Here is a 17,709-nt window from a genome sequence, read left to right on the forward strand (position 1 = left end):
ACATGGCATTGTTAGCCAGGGCTACTTTCTCAGGTAGGTGAGTAGGTCATGCATCATGATTTACTTCAACAGATGGAGAGTTCTGCAAAGGTTGGTCACTCTGAGCAACAAAGTACAAGTGGACCCTAGCCACCTTGTTTCCTACATATTGCTCAGTCCCTCTCCACTGTAAGATTTAAGGCATTAAACCTTGAGTCACCAGCTCTCCTGTCTAGAGAACTGACTGTCTTCTCCAGGTTTTGATTTTGCACGATGTGTGACTTTCCTGTCCCCTCGATTAGATTACTTTGATGCCTCATCCTTATGATCACTGTGTATTAATCTCTTTGTAGTATCATCTTCTGGCTTGATGCTGGGCACATAGCAAACACTGAGGACTTAGCTGCATTAACACATTTATCTATCAGGAACAGTCAATGCAAGATGTAATCACATTTAAATGATGTCCTCATAAATTTGATAAAATATTAAATATGTGGTCATGCTATAAGGTTGGAAAATAAAGTCTTATATGCTAATATATACTTCTGTTGTTCCTCAACTGATTTTGTTTGTACTGATGAATAGCATTGATAATATGATTAATGTGTTCTACTGAGAGAATAAAAGATATCATAATTTGCTATTGTTTCCCTTTTGTCTGAAACTGTGCATATGCTCAGGTATATTTGGTCCAGATGTCTCACAGCATAAACTCTCATAGAAATACAGCCTTCTCCTCACCTGTCTGTGATTTGGCAGGGTTCTGAGTGAAGTAGCATCTCAGGGCTATCGTGTTCCACAGATTCTGTACTAAGTATCTGACAATAGTCACTTTGTATTTTGTTTTTTAAGTAATGCTGAAAATACTTTATTTGTGGCAAATTTGAAATGGATAGAAACACCTATGGAATTGGTCATAAATGTTAAAAAATGATACTACATTTGTTAAGAACTCAACAAACCAACACCACACTTAGTTTTATGACATTATCCCAAATCCTTGAGGAACAGACTGAAACAGCCCCATATCTACCCTGCTCATCATTGTGATAGTCTCAAGAATTCAGTTGCTTTGGTTTTCATAGTGGTCTATACTATGCAATTATATCTCTGTGGCTTCTGCTTCTCGCTTTCCCGTCTCCACCCATAAAATTGAAAGTCACATGAGGACGAATTTATATAAAATAAAGGGAACTATAAAGCTCAAGGGCAACCAAGAATATGTGACTATTTTATGGGCAAGGTACCAGTAGAAAATGCCATTTACAGGAATTTCTATGCTTTAGGATCCAAATAAATTTTAGTTCCAAGTGAATGCTTAAGAAAGTACTAATATAATTCAAGTATGTTGAAAATTATCATAATTGATGATCTAGAATTTTTGGATTTGGGTAGTTTGGTCTCCCCCCCCCCCTTTATACGGTTGTGTTTGTAAGAATCACTCTTGAGTTCTTTATCTGTTGGCCTTTAGTCTATTTTTTTCTGTTGGGAAGGGTGAGTGAGCTCTCAAACTGGATCTGTTCCCATCTGGTTTTGTGCCACGCTGATAGCTCTAGAGACCAACTTCTCTTTTTTCTGGCTTCCCATCCAGAGGACTCAGTCTTGGCACTGGTCCTCAAAGTCTCTAGTGGCTGAGATTCTGCAAAACTCAGAAATTTAAGTCATATATATTAGCAATAGCATGTCACTCATTCATTTTCACCAGTCAATTTTGTGTAGTGATCCCTGCCACACAGAATGATACTGGATTGGATCCATCTAGCCTCAGATGAAACTGTGGATTCTTTCATTTATAGAAATAGTGCTTGTGAATGAGAAAAAGGCTTCTAATAACATCTGGCAATATGAAGCAATGGATGTTTTTAGGATAGATCATGGGTTATATATTGAACAGAAAATCTTTGTATTCAGAATCATAATTGTAAAAAAAATTTACAACAGTGTTTTGATGAGCCTGTGATAAAAAAGAAAATTATGGGCTGTGGTTTGGTCAAGTAAATGTAAAAAAAAATCTTACTAATATTTGAAAGCAAATGAAAGTGATGAAAAAGAACACATACAGTTATTCAAGCTTTTATCTAAACTTGAGTTTGAATGACAGTTCTTCAAAGGATATAGGCCAAGTATGTAAATGTTGAAATTTGCTTTCAATATAAAAATTGAAAGATGAATAGAAAACCATTAGCAACTCACGTAACAATGGATGATATTCTTAATATAAAAATGGCATTCAAGAATTAGTGCTAAAAATTAAACTCTAATAGAAAAAAATCATTTGGTAGAATTCCAAATGGCCATAGGAAAAATTGAACCTTGTAAGTTACAGAGTAGAAATACATTTTTTTTCTGTTATCAACTTGGCCAGTAATAAAATTAATTAAGTTCCCACTTTTTATCAATAATTGAAAAATAAGTAATCCTTACTTGTTGCCGAAGGACTTGTGAGATGGTACTTACTTGGATGTTAGTGTGGCAATATCTATCAACTGCACCAACCAAGGACAATACAAGCAATAAACATCAAGCCCCTACTCTGATCTAGCCAATGGGCAGGAAATTCTCCATAGTTGTCTGGAGAGCAAAGACTGACACTGACATGAACCTTGGTGCCCCATATTTGACCACTTCCCCTTGGTGGAGAGGCCTGGTGGCACTCAGAGAAAGAATAAGCAGGCTACCAAGATGAGACCTGATGGCCTATGACCATGAAGTGGGGAAGGGGGTCCCCCTCAGTCATAGACCTAAGGGAGGGGAATAGGGTGAAAGCGGGAGGGAGGGAGGAGTGCGAGGATACAGTGATGGGATAACAATTTAGATGTAATCTGAATAAATTAATTTTTAAAAAGTCTAGAAATAATTTACAATTCATAAATAAGTCATTCCTCACCTTAAATTGTCTTTAAAATGAAATCAAATATATACACACAAATGTATGATCACTCATCTATTACAGAAGTATTTGTAATATCAAAATGGAAGCAAGCTGATTATCATCTACTGAGGAACATGACTCATTCAATTGTAGTCATTTAGTATGTTTTGGAATATTCAAATGTTTATATATTGGTGATACAATCATAGTAAGCTGTGCATAAATCATGATATCTAAAATGCTTGATTAAATATCCAAAACCACATCAGGAATTGCAAGTTTTGTTTGTCAGCTTTTAATATCACAAATACCTAAGATAAGCAATTTACAATGAGAAATGCTTTGTTGTGGCTTACAGGTTAGTGAGCTTTACTTCTTGACTGGTTTACATTGTTTGCTTTGGCAGAATATTATGGTAGGGGTTCATGGCAGAGCAAACCCACTTGCCGTGGAAACTGTGCCAAAAGAGAGAGGTGAGAGCTGGATTCTTGGTTTTCTTTTCAAGCTATGCCTTCAGTGACTTAGTACCAATCTCTGAACAGTCCCATCAGTTCTCAGTAAAGGCACTAGAATGAATAACCTTCAAAACATGGACTTCCTAAGATATTACATATGTCAACCATAGCATAGATGATTAAATTTCTTTTAATTTTTCAACAATAAAAATGCTTATTATAATTAAGAGGGAAAATATTTTCTCTAGCATATTATATACAAAAAGTCATCATCTTTGAGTGTATAGTTTGCTGAGTTCTAGCAAAGTTAGAAGTTGAGTATCTCCCAGTGAATTGAAAGTAGAATGTTTCCACTACTCCAGAAGGTTCTTCATGACCTTTTATTTTTCAGATCTTTTCCTTCAACAATTGTTGGGAATCACCAACCGTGATTCTTTTTCTGTCACTCTTGGTTCGGCTTTTCTAGAATTTTATTATTTTGAGAGTTATCCATGCTATTAGGTAAACCATTACTTTTTCTGAAGATTATATTTTGAAAACAAGACTCAGTATGTGGTTTGCTCTAAGAAGTAACTAACTTTGTCTTGAAGAGGTCACAGAGTCTAGTGAAAGAAACAAGAGGTGCTGAGGTTAGGGATGGTGGAGTAAGTCAAGCCATGCTCAATGTGCCTGCTTGCTCCTCTGTAAGACAAAGTTAGTAATTATACCATTATTACCAACATATTGGTGGGTAGAAAATATTATATGATTGTGAGGAATGAATATTAGATGATGATGATTAATTGTGAATCTGGTTGCTACTGCTGATGTGTAGGTGACTATGCCTACACTTGAATAGAGATTTGCATCTGTGTAAAGTCCAGGCTCTCCCTCAAGAAGAGCTTTTCTCTAGTTAGGCTTTTACTGAATTGTCTTCACAGGGGATGTCTGACACTCTTACGCAATGAGGAGTGGGACCTGGATCCTTTCACACAGGATTATGTCACATCATTGCTGCTTATGGCTATAGTTCCCTGTTGTTCACTTTGCTTCTCTTTACCAAGTACCTCTGTGCTTAGAGCTTGTTCTGTAGTTGAAGTAAGAGCCTGTAGGTTTTCCTTTTCATTAATTTTTAGTAGCAGTTCTTAGACTTTTAGGAACTTCGGGGTTAAGACTGAGAGAAAGCAAAAGAGCCTGAAGAAAATTTCAGTCTGTTAATAAGCACTATGCTTTATGAGATTCTCCTAAATGACTTGGAAGAAATGGTTATAATAAATATGCCTAGTATACTTATTCCTTTTCATTTATTTATTTAATCACTTTACAGCCTGATTTCAGTCCCCTCCCTCCTCTCCTCCCAGTTCCACCCTCACGCTCCCTCCTCCCACACCCCCCTCCCCTTCTTTTCAGAGAAGGGGAGGCCCCCAAGGGGTACCCACCCACCCTGACATATCAAGTCACAGCAGGACTAAGCACACCCTCTACCCCTGAGGCCTACCAAGTCAGCCCAGCTAGAGAAAGGGGATCCAAAGTCAGGCAACAGAGTCAAAGACAGCTGGTTCTTCCATTTATAGGGATCCACAAGCTGCACATTAGCTATATACATGTAGGAGGTCTAGGTCCATTTATTCTTGCTTGTTCATTCTGTAGCCAAGAGACATTTGATTGACTTCACACAATGTTCCAGAAACTCTGCTGTGACCTGGTATACAGTGGATGGCTGTCCTCTAGAAATTACATTAAAATAAGAGGTGGGGATGAAAAACAAGTAAACCAACCATTTAAATAGTTACATGTTCTAAAACGTAGAAAAGAATTTAAAGAGAGAGATGCAGTAGGTACTAAGGAACTTCTAAGGATGTGCTGGAAGGGCTCTTAAAGATTCTACTCAAACTGGGCTTCTAGCCTTGTGAAGGAGCCACTCTGGGGAAGAACTAGAGGGAGGAACACTGGCAGAACAAAGAATGCACAAAACAGTCTTGTGTCAAGAAACCCAGAAACTATTGAAGTATGATGAATGGTGATAATGGTCCAGTGTTAAGGCTGAAAAGATGAGCAGAGTCAATGAGTCACAATAATGGAAACCAAAGTGGGGAGTAGATTATCTCTCAGCCCCATAGAGGGGATCTGAGAGGAGACAAGATCATGTCACTCATGACAGTGACTTGACTTGATGTTTTAGACACTTGTATAGTTTTATAAAATGAAATTTATCCTTTTTTCACTTGATCTGTAGCTGTCCATGTACTTGCATATGATTTAATTAAGGGATAAGAAAAAGCATACATATTATATAACCTTGCCTACCTATTATTTTGCATTTATTTTTTTTAATTTATTATATAAGTACGGTATATTTATATCACTTCTACTCAGCCTCTCCCTCCTCCAACTCTTCCAGTGTCTTTTCTTGACTGCCACTCAAATTCAAGATTTCATCTATCTACATATCTATCTGTCTATCAATAGAGATAGATATAGATTGCTAGATATTAATTATATAGAGAGATAGATATTAATTATATATATATATATATGTGTGTGTGTGTGTGTGTAGGATAAACTATTTTTTCTCTGAATAAGATTTATTTTTCCTCTCTCAGTGGCTATTGATTTACTGTAGCTCATAATCTAGGGTTAGGACCTTGTATAATGTCCTGAGTCTATGGTATATGTCATCTGGTGATATCATTATTCAGATGTTGTTTAAGCAACCATATTGTTGAGATGGCATGGATACAACTTCCTTGTCATGTTTTGAACACAGTGTCTGGCAGCGAGCATCCTGCTTCTCTGGCTCTTGTAATCTTTCTGTCTTCTTCACTATTATTTTCCACGAATCTTTTTTTAATTTACTATAATTTATTCAGATTATATCCCAGTTGTTGTCCCCTTGCGTGTATCTTCCCAGTCCCTCCCTCCCTCCCTCCCTCCCTCCCTCCCTCCCTCCCTCCCTCTGTCCCTCCCTCCCTCCCTCCCTCCCTCCGTGCCTCCCTCCCTCCCTCCCTCCCTCCCTCTTCTGCCCTATTCTCCTCTCCTAGACCTCTGACAGAATCTCAATGTAAGGTTTTCATTTCTATCTACTATTTACCAAAACAACTATTGCACAAGTTTCTTCTCACCCCTCCTCCCGCCTTGGGAACATTGTACTTCTTTTTCTATTATAGTGCCTCATATAAAAATCAAGTAACCTTGAATAATTATCAAGACTTGGGTTAAGTGATTACATAGACATCATTGATTTTAATTGGCTGGGATAGCCATTCAGTTTTGGCCCAAATGCATCATTGTATGGCTGAAACCACTTGCGGCTGTTATAAGTAGCTAGAGTGGCATGCTGCAATAGATATCTGGAACGATTTCAGTTGCCTTAAAAGTAGGTTTTCAAAAAATATGTCATCAAACCTCACACAACATATAAAACCATGCCTCTGAAGGCTTGCAGGATACATGTGTGTATACATTCAACTTTTAGGGAAGTGTTGTTTTCCTCATCTAGAAAATACAAGTGGAAATAAATAGATGGTGGTAAGAGTGAAACAAGTTTATACGTGTAGAAAAAAACTGAACCTGCCATATAAACCCTGAAGGAACATTATTTTCCACTTCATAAGTTCCCTGTGGGAAGGGAGCTGTTAAATAAATATTAGGCATGCCGAATGAATATGGATAGTCTTTGTCTCACTGTGGAGGTCCACCTACTGGAAGTACATCTTAGGAAGCAGAGTAGGACCCAGTGGGGCAAACAAAAGCCAGAGCCACTGGACGACTTATGGCCTGGCTGAGCTGTCCAGCCTCCGGTGTTTAAGTGGATCCTCCAGGAGCACTTTGCCTTGGTTCAGGTTAAAAATCTCAAATGCTGCTTTCTTCATGGAAAGTCAGAAGAACTTTACTTCATCCTCTTCCTTTAAACTTGCCATCAGTATCTTATAATATGTAAAAATATAGATTATCGAATCAGATGGACCTAGATTTAAGTCTACCTTGCATCATAAGATGTCCTGAAGGAATATTGAAGATTGTTCTTTTGTTCATAATATTGAGATAACGTTGCAAATGTTCTGAGTGTGTTAAGAGGCATATATTGTGCCCTTGGTACCTTGTGCTCTTTGTGGTTACTACTTAACAAGTTGCCAATCATTTTGGCATTATCTTAATCATCCCTATCTGTTTTAAAGATTAGGACTTACAGAATTGTATTAATTGTCAGGTAACTTAACAGAATTTCAAACCTAGTTTACCCTGGCTTCAAAATTCATGCAGTTTGCTTTGAATTTTCAGCCCCTTCACAAGGTAAAAAGATAAAGAGTCAAAATACAACTCTGGTCAACCAATTAAAATCATCTAATTCCTGAGCTACTAGGAATACAGCTCATAGTTGTTGAAAATAGCAGACTAAACACAGTGACACATCTCCTGGAAGGACGACAAAATAAATTGGTACAATAAGTACAGTTTTCATTAGCTTTCGTCATGACGTTCCTCCCAGATCACAGTATGTCTCTGCTTCCCAGGTGAGCAGACCTTATGTTCTGATGTGGGGCTGGTCAGCAGCATCAGAGACTCAAGATGCACAAGACGCAATGTGTGGCTGCAATAACCTCTCACTGGTGGAGAGCCAGAGGACATTTGCAGGGTATATGTAAGGTCCAAGCTTGAACATGTGCATGTTTGACTATCCTCTGGCCAACACCTTTCATAAGCTGCACTGTTAGCAATGACGTTCTCAGATCCTCTTCAACTGATACAATTTCTTTAAGAAGGAACTGGAGATTAACTGCTTATGTCTCCCTATCCCACAAGTATTAAATCATGGGTTCATTAACAACTTGGTAAAGTTGATGAATTTCATAACAAATTTGTCTAAGGTATACACAGAGGTGTAACTGTTTGTACTCGCTTGTGTTACACATATGTAAGCTTAGAGTAGAGAGAAAAGCTGCAGTAACAAATAGCATCATCACAGATATCAGGAAATTGTAGCTATGAAGTAGTTAAAAATGAACATCTCAAATTCCTATTCTTTTAACAAGGCTCCATGGACTCATTAAGATTTTAGACTCATTGCCAAAAAAAAAAAAAAAAAAATCATCCCCATTGTAAATGGAGGTAATAGGATTTCTTTTTTTTTTTTTTTTTTTATTTATTTATTTATTTATTTATTTATTTATTTATTTATTTGGTAATAGGATTTCAAAGCTAAATGTGGATGTATTTTACATTCTGGTCTTTGAATTTTGCTGTACACTTTATGTGTGCAAGTGTGACTTTTTAAGCAATATTTTATTAGTTATTGGAGAATTTCATACAAGACGTTTTAATCTTATTTACCGCCCCCCTTTAGCTCTTCACAGATCAACTCCCTTTCCCTTCCCACTCAATTTTCTGTCTTCTTCTTTTTATAAAAAAAATACATTTAGAACAATTTGTGCTGCCCAAATATGCTTGGTTGTGTGGCCCTCTAGCAGAGCATGGTCAACTTACGAGGGTCTTACTGTTAGAGAAGGCAGATGCGTCTTCTCCCAGAAGCTTTCAGTTGCCCACAGCTCCTTTGCTAGGGTGGGATTTCATGCCCAGCTCTCCCCTCCCTGCTGGCGTTTGGTCTGGCTTGGCTTTGCACAGACCTTGTGCACGCTGTCACAGCTGCTGTGAGTTCCTATGTGTGGATGCCTCGCCAAGTCCAAAGGACACTGCTTTCTTTTAGGCAGCCACTGCTCCAGGCTCTTATACACTTCCCACGTTCTTCTCTTCTACAATGACCCCTGAAATTTGAGGGGAGGGGCCACGCATGGTATATATGTTCCATTTAGCATGTGTGCTTTCTATGTTTAGCGAAATACAAGCTGTTTACATATTTTTCTTTTTTTATTTTTTTAAAAGATTTATTTATTTTTTATACAGTATTCTGTCCATACATGTGCCTGCCCACCACAAGAAGGCATCAGATCTCATTACAGGTGGTTATGAGCCACCATATGGTTGCTGGGAATTGAACTCAGGACCTTCGGAAGAGCAAATAGTGCTCCTAACCTCTGAGCCACCTCTCCAGCCCCTACATATTTTTCAAAGTAATGCATTTTATATGTTCGTTTCATATTTTCTTCATAGATGTGTGGTTGCCTTTAGCTTACAGAGAGAGAAGTGTCAGGAAAGTCAGGTGTGTGTGGTGCCCTCTGTGTTCTGAAGTGGCCCCTCCTACACGAGCAGCAAAAAAAGAGGGGTGAAGATGTTTTACGTTTTATTCGTTTAAAAATATTTTCCCTTTGATTCTACTTTAGCATGCATTGTGTGAACACTTGTGGATCTGCCCCATTTATGAGCTAATCATGACTTCCTCCTTTAATGCTACTGTGTATCCTTGGAGCAGCAGCAATGGGCTGAACAGCACCTGTCACTTCAGCTAGAATAATCACAAATTGATAATATTTTTAAGCCTGAGTAGCAGATAGGGTCCTTTTCTCTAGCCTCTGTACCTATTACTAGGTAGTTAAATGATATTCTTTTAACGTGGATTAGCATTAAACCCCCAGTTTGCAGATAAGACATCTAAATGCCATAAAAATTAAGTGTCAATCCCAAATCATCTTATAAATGGTAAAGCTGGGTTCTAAGTTCAGGCCATTGGATCCCTGGTCCTTGGGTCCTCGCCATTGGGATGAACTATCATCAGAACCATTGAACATGGTAACTCATATTAATAATGTTAATAATAGTTGCAGTCACATGCACCTTTCACTATTAGTGTCATGCTAATTGCTTCTATTTTTTACCAAAATATGGACATTATAGTGGACTTTGTTTCTACACAGAGAAACTAAGGCTTCAATAGCAGATGCAGCTGGTTCAGGTCCGTGTAGTGAATTAAAGGAAAAAGAACTGAGTCTAACGTCAGCACTATCTGAAAAAGATACACAAAAGGCTGCTTTTTTCCTACCAGCGTGGGCTTCTTATTAGCCCAATACAGCCTACATTCCTTCAAGCCAGATCTAAATGTTTTAAAAGATGAATTTATAATTATCAATTCAAGTTTATTCTTTTTCTCTCCTTCTCTCCTTCTCTCTCTCTCTCTCTCTCTCTCTCTCTCTCTCTCTCTCTCTCTCTCCCCCCTCTCCTTTCAACCCTCTTTTCCCCCTTCCCTCCCTCATTTTCTGTATGTATAGAATGTCAATTTTCTGTGTATGTGGGCACTATTATTTAAACATTGCATAGGCTTACTGGTGAAAATTTCAGAAGAGGCTAAATTGAACGTGAATTTTTTCAAAGCTCCCTAAAATACCTCTGTGGAAAGTGTTTCAAAGGCTTAAGAGGAGTAAAACATTGCTATATCTTAAGTACCCCAGTGACACAGTAATGAATGCATCTCTGAAGAGGCTGCATTCTTATAGGCCTGAAGAGGATGTCTACTGCATGCCATGGTGTGAAGAGGGATTGTCCACTGTGGAAACATGGAGGGCTACATAGGTCTGTTTGAGTGCAGTCCAGAATAACACCGGGGAAACTGGTCTTGCAAAGACAACTTGACTTAGACGTCATGAAGAGGCACAATTCCACCACAGCCTTAAGAACTTCTGCCAGTTGAAGCTGCCCAACCATGCAATGATCTGCCTCAAAGCCTCACGCAATCCATGTCACATGAGACATTTATGTGGAGGGTGGGGAGCAGGCATGAAAAACAACCAGGTGTTGAAGGAATAGTAGAGTAGTATAGAAATATCTCATTGAGATACTTTTGTTTTATATGAAACAAATGCTGCTTAGGCTAGTTTTAAAACTGAGTAATTTATTTTAATATAGTTTAGTAAATTTCAGAATCTATTATCCATAAAAGAATTCCAAAGGGGGGAATTATTTAATCTATTTGAAGAACAACATATTTGGAAATAATTAATAACAATGTTATAGATCAGTAGGGTCTATAATGAGATTTTACATTTTAAAGTATACTGTAAAAAACGTCAGAGAAGTCCTAAAATGTTTATAGCTCTGAGTACAGTTTAAAAAGAAATGAATCATTTAAAAGAAAATATGTTTTTTAAACGAAAATGTTAATTACCACAATGTTCTCAACACAAATCATCTTTTTGACAAAACTATTGAGCTAGCAGAACATAAGAAAGCTGTGAACTGAGCCCTGGAGAAGAAGCTCAGCAGTTAACACTGCTTCCTGCTCTTCTAGACGACCAGTTAAGTTTCTAGCATCCACATTAGGCACCTCATAATCTCTAGCTCCAGGGGTTCCAAAGTCTCTGTCTCTCTCTGTCTCTCTGTCTCTGTCTCTGTCTCTCTCTGTCTCTGTCTCTCTCTTTCACACACACACACACACACACACACACACACACACACACGGAATACACTCACATTCATATAAATAAGCATTCACCTTTAAAAAGAAAAAGAAACAGCTCTTGGTTGAGGCCAGTCATAAATAAGGAGAATGTTAAAACCATTACAGAATTTTGAAGTGGAGGCAGACACATACAGAGACAACATAGTTCAGTTGTGGATACTTCTCTCGAATGCCGGAGTATCATCAGCCCTGTTCAGGCCATACTCAAAAATAAGCTCCTGAAATACACATCCAATTACATGCTCAAATGTTCAAAGATTTCAGTGGTATAATAACAAAAATTACAAAATTATTTTGGAGTATTTTGTGTTCGAATGTATATCTTCTTATTTTTTTATTGCTATGAAGACAAACCATGGCCAAGGCAACATATAGGAAAAGAGTTTATTGTCTTTCAACTGCCTACTAGGACTGCCTGTTAAGCACTGCCTGCAACACACAAATGCTTTCCTAATCCAAAGTCCCAAAGTCTTCCCCGTTCTTCCAGAACCAGCATGGTCAGGCCAGTCACTTCTTGGTACCAACAACTTCTCTCTTAGTTACTTTTCTCTAACTGAAAAGAAACACCATGCCCAAGGCTACTACAATACAGGCTTCTTATAGGGTACTTTTTGGGGGCTTACAGTTTCAGGTTAATTAGAGTTCATGAATAGCATGGCAGGCAGGTATGGCACTGGAGCAGTAGCTGAGAGCTTACGTCTTGTCCACAAGCATGAGGCATAGAGAGAGGGGCAGGGGAGAGAGAGGGAGAGAGGGAGAGAGGGGGAGAGAAAGAGAGGAAGAGAGAGGGGAGAGAGAGACAGAGACAGAGACAACAAAAAGTAAGAATGGCATTGGCTTTTGAAACCTCAAAGTCCACCCCCAATGATACACTTCTTCCATTAGTCTCCTAATCATTCCTGAGCAGTTCAACTAAACGGGGATCAATATTCAAACACGTGAGCCTATGGAGATCATTCTCCTTCCAACCACCGCAGTGTGTGTGCTGGTTAGTTTTTGTCACCTTAACACAAACTGGGATACCTGGAAAGAGGAAACCTCAGGTTAAGAGTTGCCTCCATTACTGTGGCCTGTGGGCATGCTGGAAGACATTGTCTTGATTAATGATGCCCAGGTCAACTGTATGTAGTGCTAACCTGAACAGATCATTCTGGATTGTGTAAGAAAGCAGGTTGTGCAAGCCATGGAGAGCAAGCCATGTGGTTCCTCTGTGGTCTCTGCTTCAGGTCCTGCCTCCAGGTTACTGCTTTGACTTCCTGCCTTGCCTTACCTGAGTCAAGTACTATAACCTATTCGCCAAATAAACTCTTTCCTTCCCAAGTTGCTTTTGCTCATGACGTGTTTATCACAGTAATAGACATCAAAGTTTGTATAAGCACTAGGGGAGGAAGGTTTGGGCCTTCTGATCTGCCTGCTCATTGTGCATATCCTAGTGTCCTTAAGTTTTCAACTTAGTCCCTCTATATCAGAGGGATATGATGAAGACTGATACATGGTACAATGTTCTATCAGACTGTCTTGACTTTCCTGACAAGGGGGCATGGTCTTGAAGGATACAATATAAACCACCCACAGTGACAACAGTATCTGCACAGAGCCTACGCTAAAAGACGGCCAATGGGAAAAGGGCTTGCATAGTATAAAAGAGAATGAAAATATGTTGAAGACGTACTTTAGAATGCGAACATTTAACTCACTCGATTTGCTACTTTTAGGAATACTAAAAGGTTATATGATCATTTAGATTTGTAAACACACACAGTCATATCATTTAAAATGAGCATTTTGGATGTGTCAGACTTTATCTGCCTTGACCAAGCTACAGCTTCTCTTTCTCCTTTTAGGCTCCCCTCTTATGGCATGAGAGAACGCATTCTTTGTGGGAAACAAAATAGAAAACAACATTTCTTCTAAATCAGAAGGGGGGTCCTGAAACCCCCTCTTTAGATATTTGACAGCAAATAATCCTGGCACAAATTGCTCCAGTGATGGGAGGATGCCTCCTCAAGCCACTCATCTTTTTGATCTTCATCTTCTTTGCTGTGTAGCCTCTAAATCCACTCCCAGAAGGTTTTGTGCTCATCCCTCTAATTACCATTAGAGAGGATGTGACACCTCCCGCTTCCTCATTTCACACAACCCCTATGTTTCTGACCAAAGTTAGTCTTAAAAATTAAAGGAGCTAAGAGGATCAAAGCCTGTAGTTTCAGAAGGATGCTCTCGTTTTCATGGTGTTCTTGACACTTTGGAACAGCGAGGGGCAAGGGTAGGCAGCTGTGACATTCTTGCCTTCCGAGCTGATTTCTCACAACTGCAAAGATACCACTTAAAGGTCTTTAGTAGTCAAGAAGTGCTGGCTTCTGGTGGCCTCACATAAGGCAATAGTTTGCAATCTGTTGGCTATCATTCTGTAAAAAAAAAAGTCCGAAGAAAGCCCCACTGCCTTTGCAGTCTTCTTTACTTCATTTGTTAAACTTCACAACTCGTAGACAGCATCCAGGTTTAATTTGTCTTGCTTGGCCTCATCACCCGGTACTGCAAAACATATACAGAAAGTATCTGTAATGCGAAAGGTCAGTGGATTCCCAGCGTGGAGTAGGGACATGCTACCTAGAAGATGAATCCTGGTGGAAGGGGCCTAGGATATGCCAGCACTGTATTCCAAGTGCCTCACTACTAGTAGTTCATTGGTGTCACAAGAACCCTGGATTTGTAGTTGTGTGATTATCTCCACCTCAGAGATAAAAGACTCCAATCTACATAGAAGATAAGAAGATTTCATTTTGTGGACTCTGAAACCTGATTTTAGGATTTAGGAGGTTAGACAAACCTCACTGACATGCCACATGTGAGGGACATACTGAGCTCTTACTCCATTTTGTTTTCAACTCTTACATCACATTATAGGACCAGGAAATGGAGGTAAAGGTTTTAGTGTCATCGCCTCACTTTATGAAAGAAACAGAACAGAAAGCCTATCTTTACAGCTCACTAAATGACTCTAATCCTGGCCCCAGTTTTGCTGTCTGTGCTATACATGATTAATTTCTCCTGACTTCACTTGCTTATTCTGTGTAATAGGTAGGAATATGATAGTAGCATCTGCTTGGGGGTGATGCCATTAGTGAAAATTTACATGATGTAAAGTGTCCAACAGCATGCCCGACATGGTTAACACTTTAAAGTGTCCTTCTCCCCATTGTGGAAGTAGGATGGTGACAGAAAATGAGCCTTGTGTGATTTCTGTTAAATGGATACTGCTTTAATAGGAATTAAGGTGATGCATGAATTTTTATGTTCTAGTCAGTCTGCATCTCTGACTCTGGAGCACTTTAGGAAATGGTGCAGTGACTCAGGTGCGAGGTATTTGTTACATTCTTTGTTCCTGATGCTAAAAGGCAGCCTTGTCTCACATCTGTTCTAACCCTCCCGGGAAAACCTCCCAGAACCCAGCGTAGTCATGGGAGGGGGTAGGGGGTAGGGGGAGGGGTGTTATTACCCATTTCTTCTGGTTAATTAAAAATGGAAAATCTCCAGACACTGGGAAGGAAATAGGTGGAAACTTTAAGTACCCTAGAAGCATGTAAGGGTGAGGGTGTGGGGATTCTCCAGAGTAGAGTCTGTGATCAGTACTACCACTCAAGTTTGGTGCCTGGGGAGAGTGGGTAGACCAGGTAAGGGGCGTGACATGACCAACCCTCTCAGCCCTCCTGAGCTTCCCTTCTCTAAGTGAAATTGGCCAATTTCTGCCTTTAAATGGAAAAGTTCTTTTTTATTCTCTTTCACCGTGGCAGCTTTTAAAATTCCATACTCCAATGCAGCTATACTTTGTTAAAACCGCCTCCAAGAATTATCGTGAGGAGGAGAAATACTCACTTGAGGAAACCATCTTTTGTGGGCAGTAAGCCACACAGCACTTTAAGGGTTAAACTTTGTTTCAGAGAAGGTCTGTCTTTCGGGGATATCCCCAATTTAGAAAGTACTATTGCTAAAAAGGTAAGTCGCAAATGCATTCTTTCGCAAAGCTTTGTATGGCATGAATAACTCGCTGTTCCGGGTGTGTGTGTGTGTGTGTGTGTGTGTGTGTGTGTGTGTGTGTGTGTGTGTGTGTGTGTGTGTGTGTGTGTCCCTGACCATTTACCATCTATCATCTATCTATAGCGCGCTTGTATCAGGGTGAAGACTGTCAATCACAGTTAATAAAAGACCTCAGAACACAGCAGGGATCTCCTTGTACTATAGATCCATTTTACAATAGTTCTCAATTTATTATGTCACACAAATCAAAAAGGAAGCATTTATTTTATCATCCAGAGGCATCCCTTCTCCCTCCCGGTGTCCTCGCCCCTCCCCCTGCGCCAGTTTCCAGCCCCTCAAAGATGCTTTGTGCAAGAAAGTACAAGTTCTCCTTTTGGCTTCATTTTTTGTTGCTTTTCGCTCTTTTCCTGGCTCCCACCCACCCCACCCCCCAAAATAAGGAGAAAAAAAAAAAACCAAGAGAGCACAACAAATGGCCCTGGTTCCCCCCCAACGCCTGACCTGCGTTTGCTGGGAGAGCAGGAGAGGGAGCGCGCGTTCTGGAGCAGGCTCCTCTGACTCCGACCACAGGCTGTTTTGTGCAGGCTGTCCCTCTCCTTCGAAATCAAGCATCCCCTCCCCGAAGCAGCAGGCAGTGTGCCTCCATTCGGCCACATTTGGTATGCATGAGCACGGCTGCAGGGAGAGGGGAGGTGGCTTTCTTAAGAAGGTTCAGGGGCTCAGGGAACGCCACTTGACTAGACTCCCAAGTTCCAGGAAGCCTCTGCCCTGATGGAATTTGCAGGTGTAGAGATGACCATGGGCTGCCAGAGCCGTGGGGGACCGTTTATTTTCTAGGCACTGCCCAGCTTTGCAGTTTCTTGTCTTCCCGGTGGAATTTGGAAGGGGTCATGAATCAGACTGATGCTTCTCGACCCCTAAACTGGACCATCCGGAAGCTATGCCACGCAGCCTTTCTCCCATCTGTCAGACTTCTCAAGGTACTGTAACTTGCTGCTTTGAATGGTTCTCACTCTGCTTTTCAGGTCTATACGCCCAACTTCGCACTTGGACTGGGACGCCAGTTCTGGGGCGGCATGAGAATGCATGCAGCTCTGCCGGTGTTACCCATGGCTGGAGAGAGTTCCCAACACCCCTACCTCATCCCCACCCCCACCCAGCCTGCAGAATGGCCTGAGCCACACTAGGGAATTAGATGCTGTCAAAGGGATTAGGGCTACCTGTGTGCACCCCCACCTTTCTTAACCGCTTAGCCCGCCAAACAATTAATTCTCTTATTTGGAAGGATGAGAATAATAGCGGGCTGGAAATCTCTTCTTCTCCTGCCTTTGGCTCCAGAGCTCATTTCCTTTCTCTGGGGAAGCCCTTGGACCCACTTTCCCTTAAATGGAACCTGAGAGAACAAAGGATTCTCCTCCTGATTTTAAAAGCTCCCTGGCTAGGTGGTCAGCCAGGTAGAGACAAAGAGAGAACGAACCTTATCCCTAGTGACTTTTCAAAGGCATGAGAATGTCTGTCTCTCGGTGTCTGGACTGGAGTGTGAGAAAGTATTGTTTCCCATACATTGAAGGAAGCCGCCTCCAGCTCTGAGTTACACAAAAGATTCCCACCACACCTGAGCTGCAGTTGCTAGTTGTGTCCACCGATGCTCGTGTTTCTGGAGCCAATGTATTAAAGATACTGGGAAAAGTCCTCACAACTCTTTGGAAATCCACCTTGATTACCTGTCTGACAGGGAAGGAGCAAAGTGTGGAGGTGTGGAAAAGAAGCATTGATTAGAAAAGAAAATGTGCTAACCCCTTGGGGTGGGGTGGGGTGGGGTGGGGTGAGGTGGGGTGGGGTGGGGGAGATGCATAGCTGAGTATTTCACTAAAGTTTGCCAGGTAAGGCAAGTCCTTATTTCTCTTTTTCCTATTATATGTGATCTTTTGATTTAATTACTAGTGATCATAGAAGGAATTGGCTACAGTAGAGAAATGATGGATTAGCCCTGAATAAAACACTCTGATTTTTTTGTTTGTTTGTTTGTTTTGAGG

The 17,709-nt window shown here is 40.3% G+C and overlaps 1 protein-coding gene across 12 annotated transcripts in view; it reads left to right on the plus strand.

The window, feature by feature from the left end:
- Window positions 1-17,709, plus strand: part of Trpm3 (transient receptor potential cation channel subfamily M member 3) — a 903,922-nt gene that overhangs the window by 382,632 nt on the left and 503,581 nt on the right. For 5 of the 12 annotated variants that reach the window (XM_051146245.1, XM_051146251.1, XM_051146246.1 and 2 more), the window contains exon 1: window positions 16,175-16,653. The exons of 1 other annotated variant lie outside the window; for it this stretch is intronic. In XM_051146245.1, the coding sequence (XP_051002202.1) occupies window positions 16,564-16,653 (90 nt within the window). In that variant the 5' untranslated portion in view covers window positions 16,175-16,563. Of the gene's footprint in view, window positions 1-16,174; window positions 16,654-17,709 lie in introns of those variants that run through there. 6 more of the 12 variants (XM_051146250.1, XM_051146252.1, XM_051146253.1 and 3 more) reach the window with 3 other exon arrangements.

Source organism: Acomys russatus, chromosome 5 (assembly GCF_903995435.1).
Source record: "Acomys russatus chromosome 5, mAcoRus1.1, whole genome shotgun sequence".
Taxonomy (NCBI): Eukaryota; Metazoa; Chordata; class Mammalia; order Rodentia; family Muridae; genus Acomys; species Acomys russatus.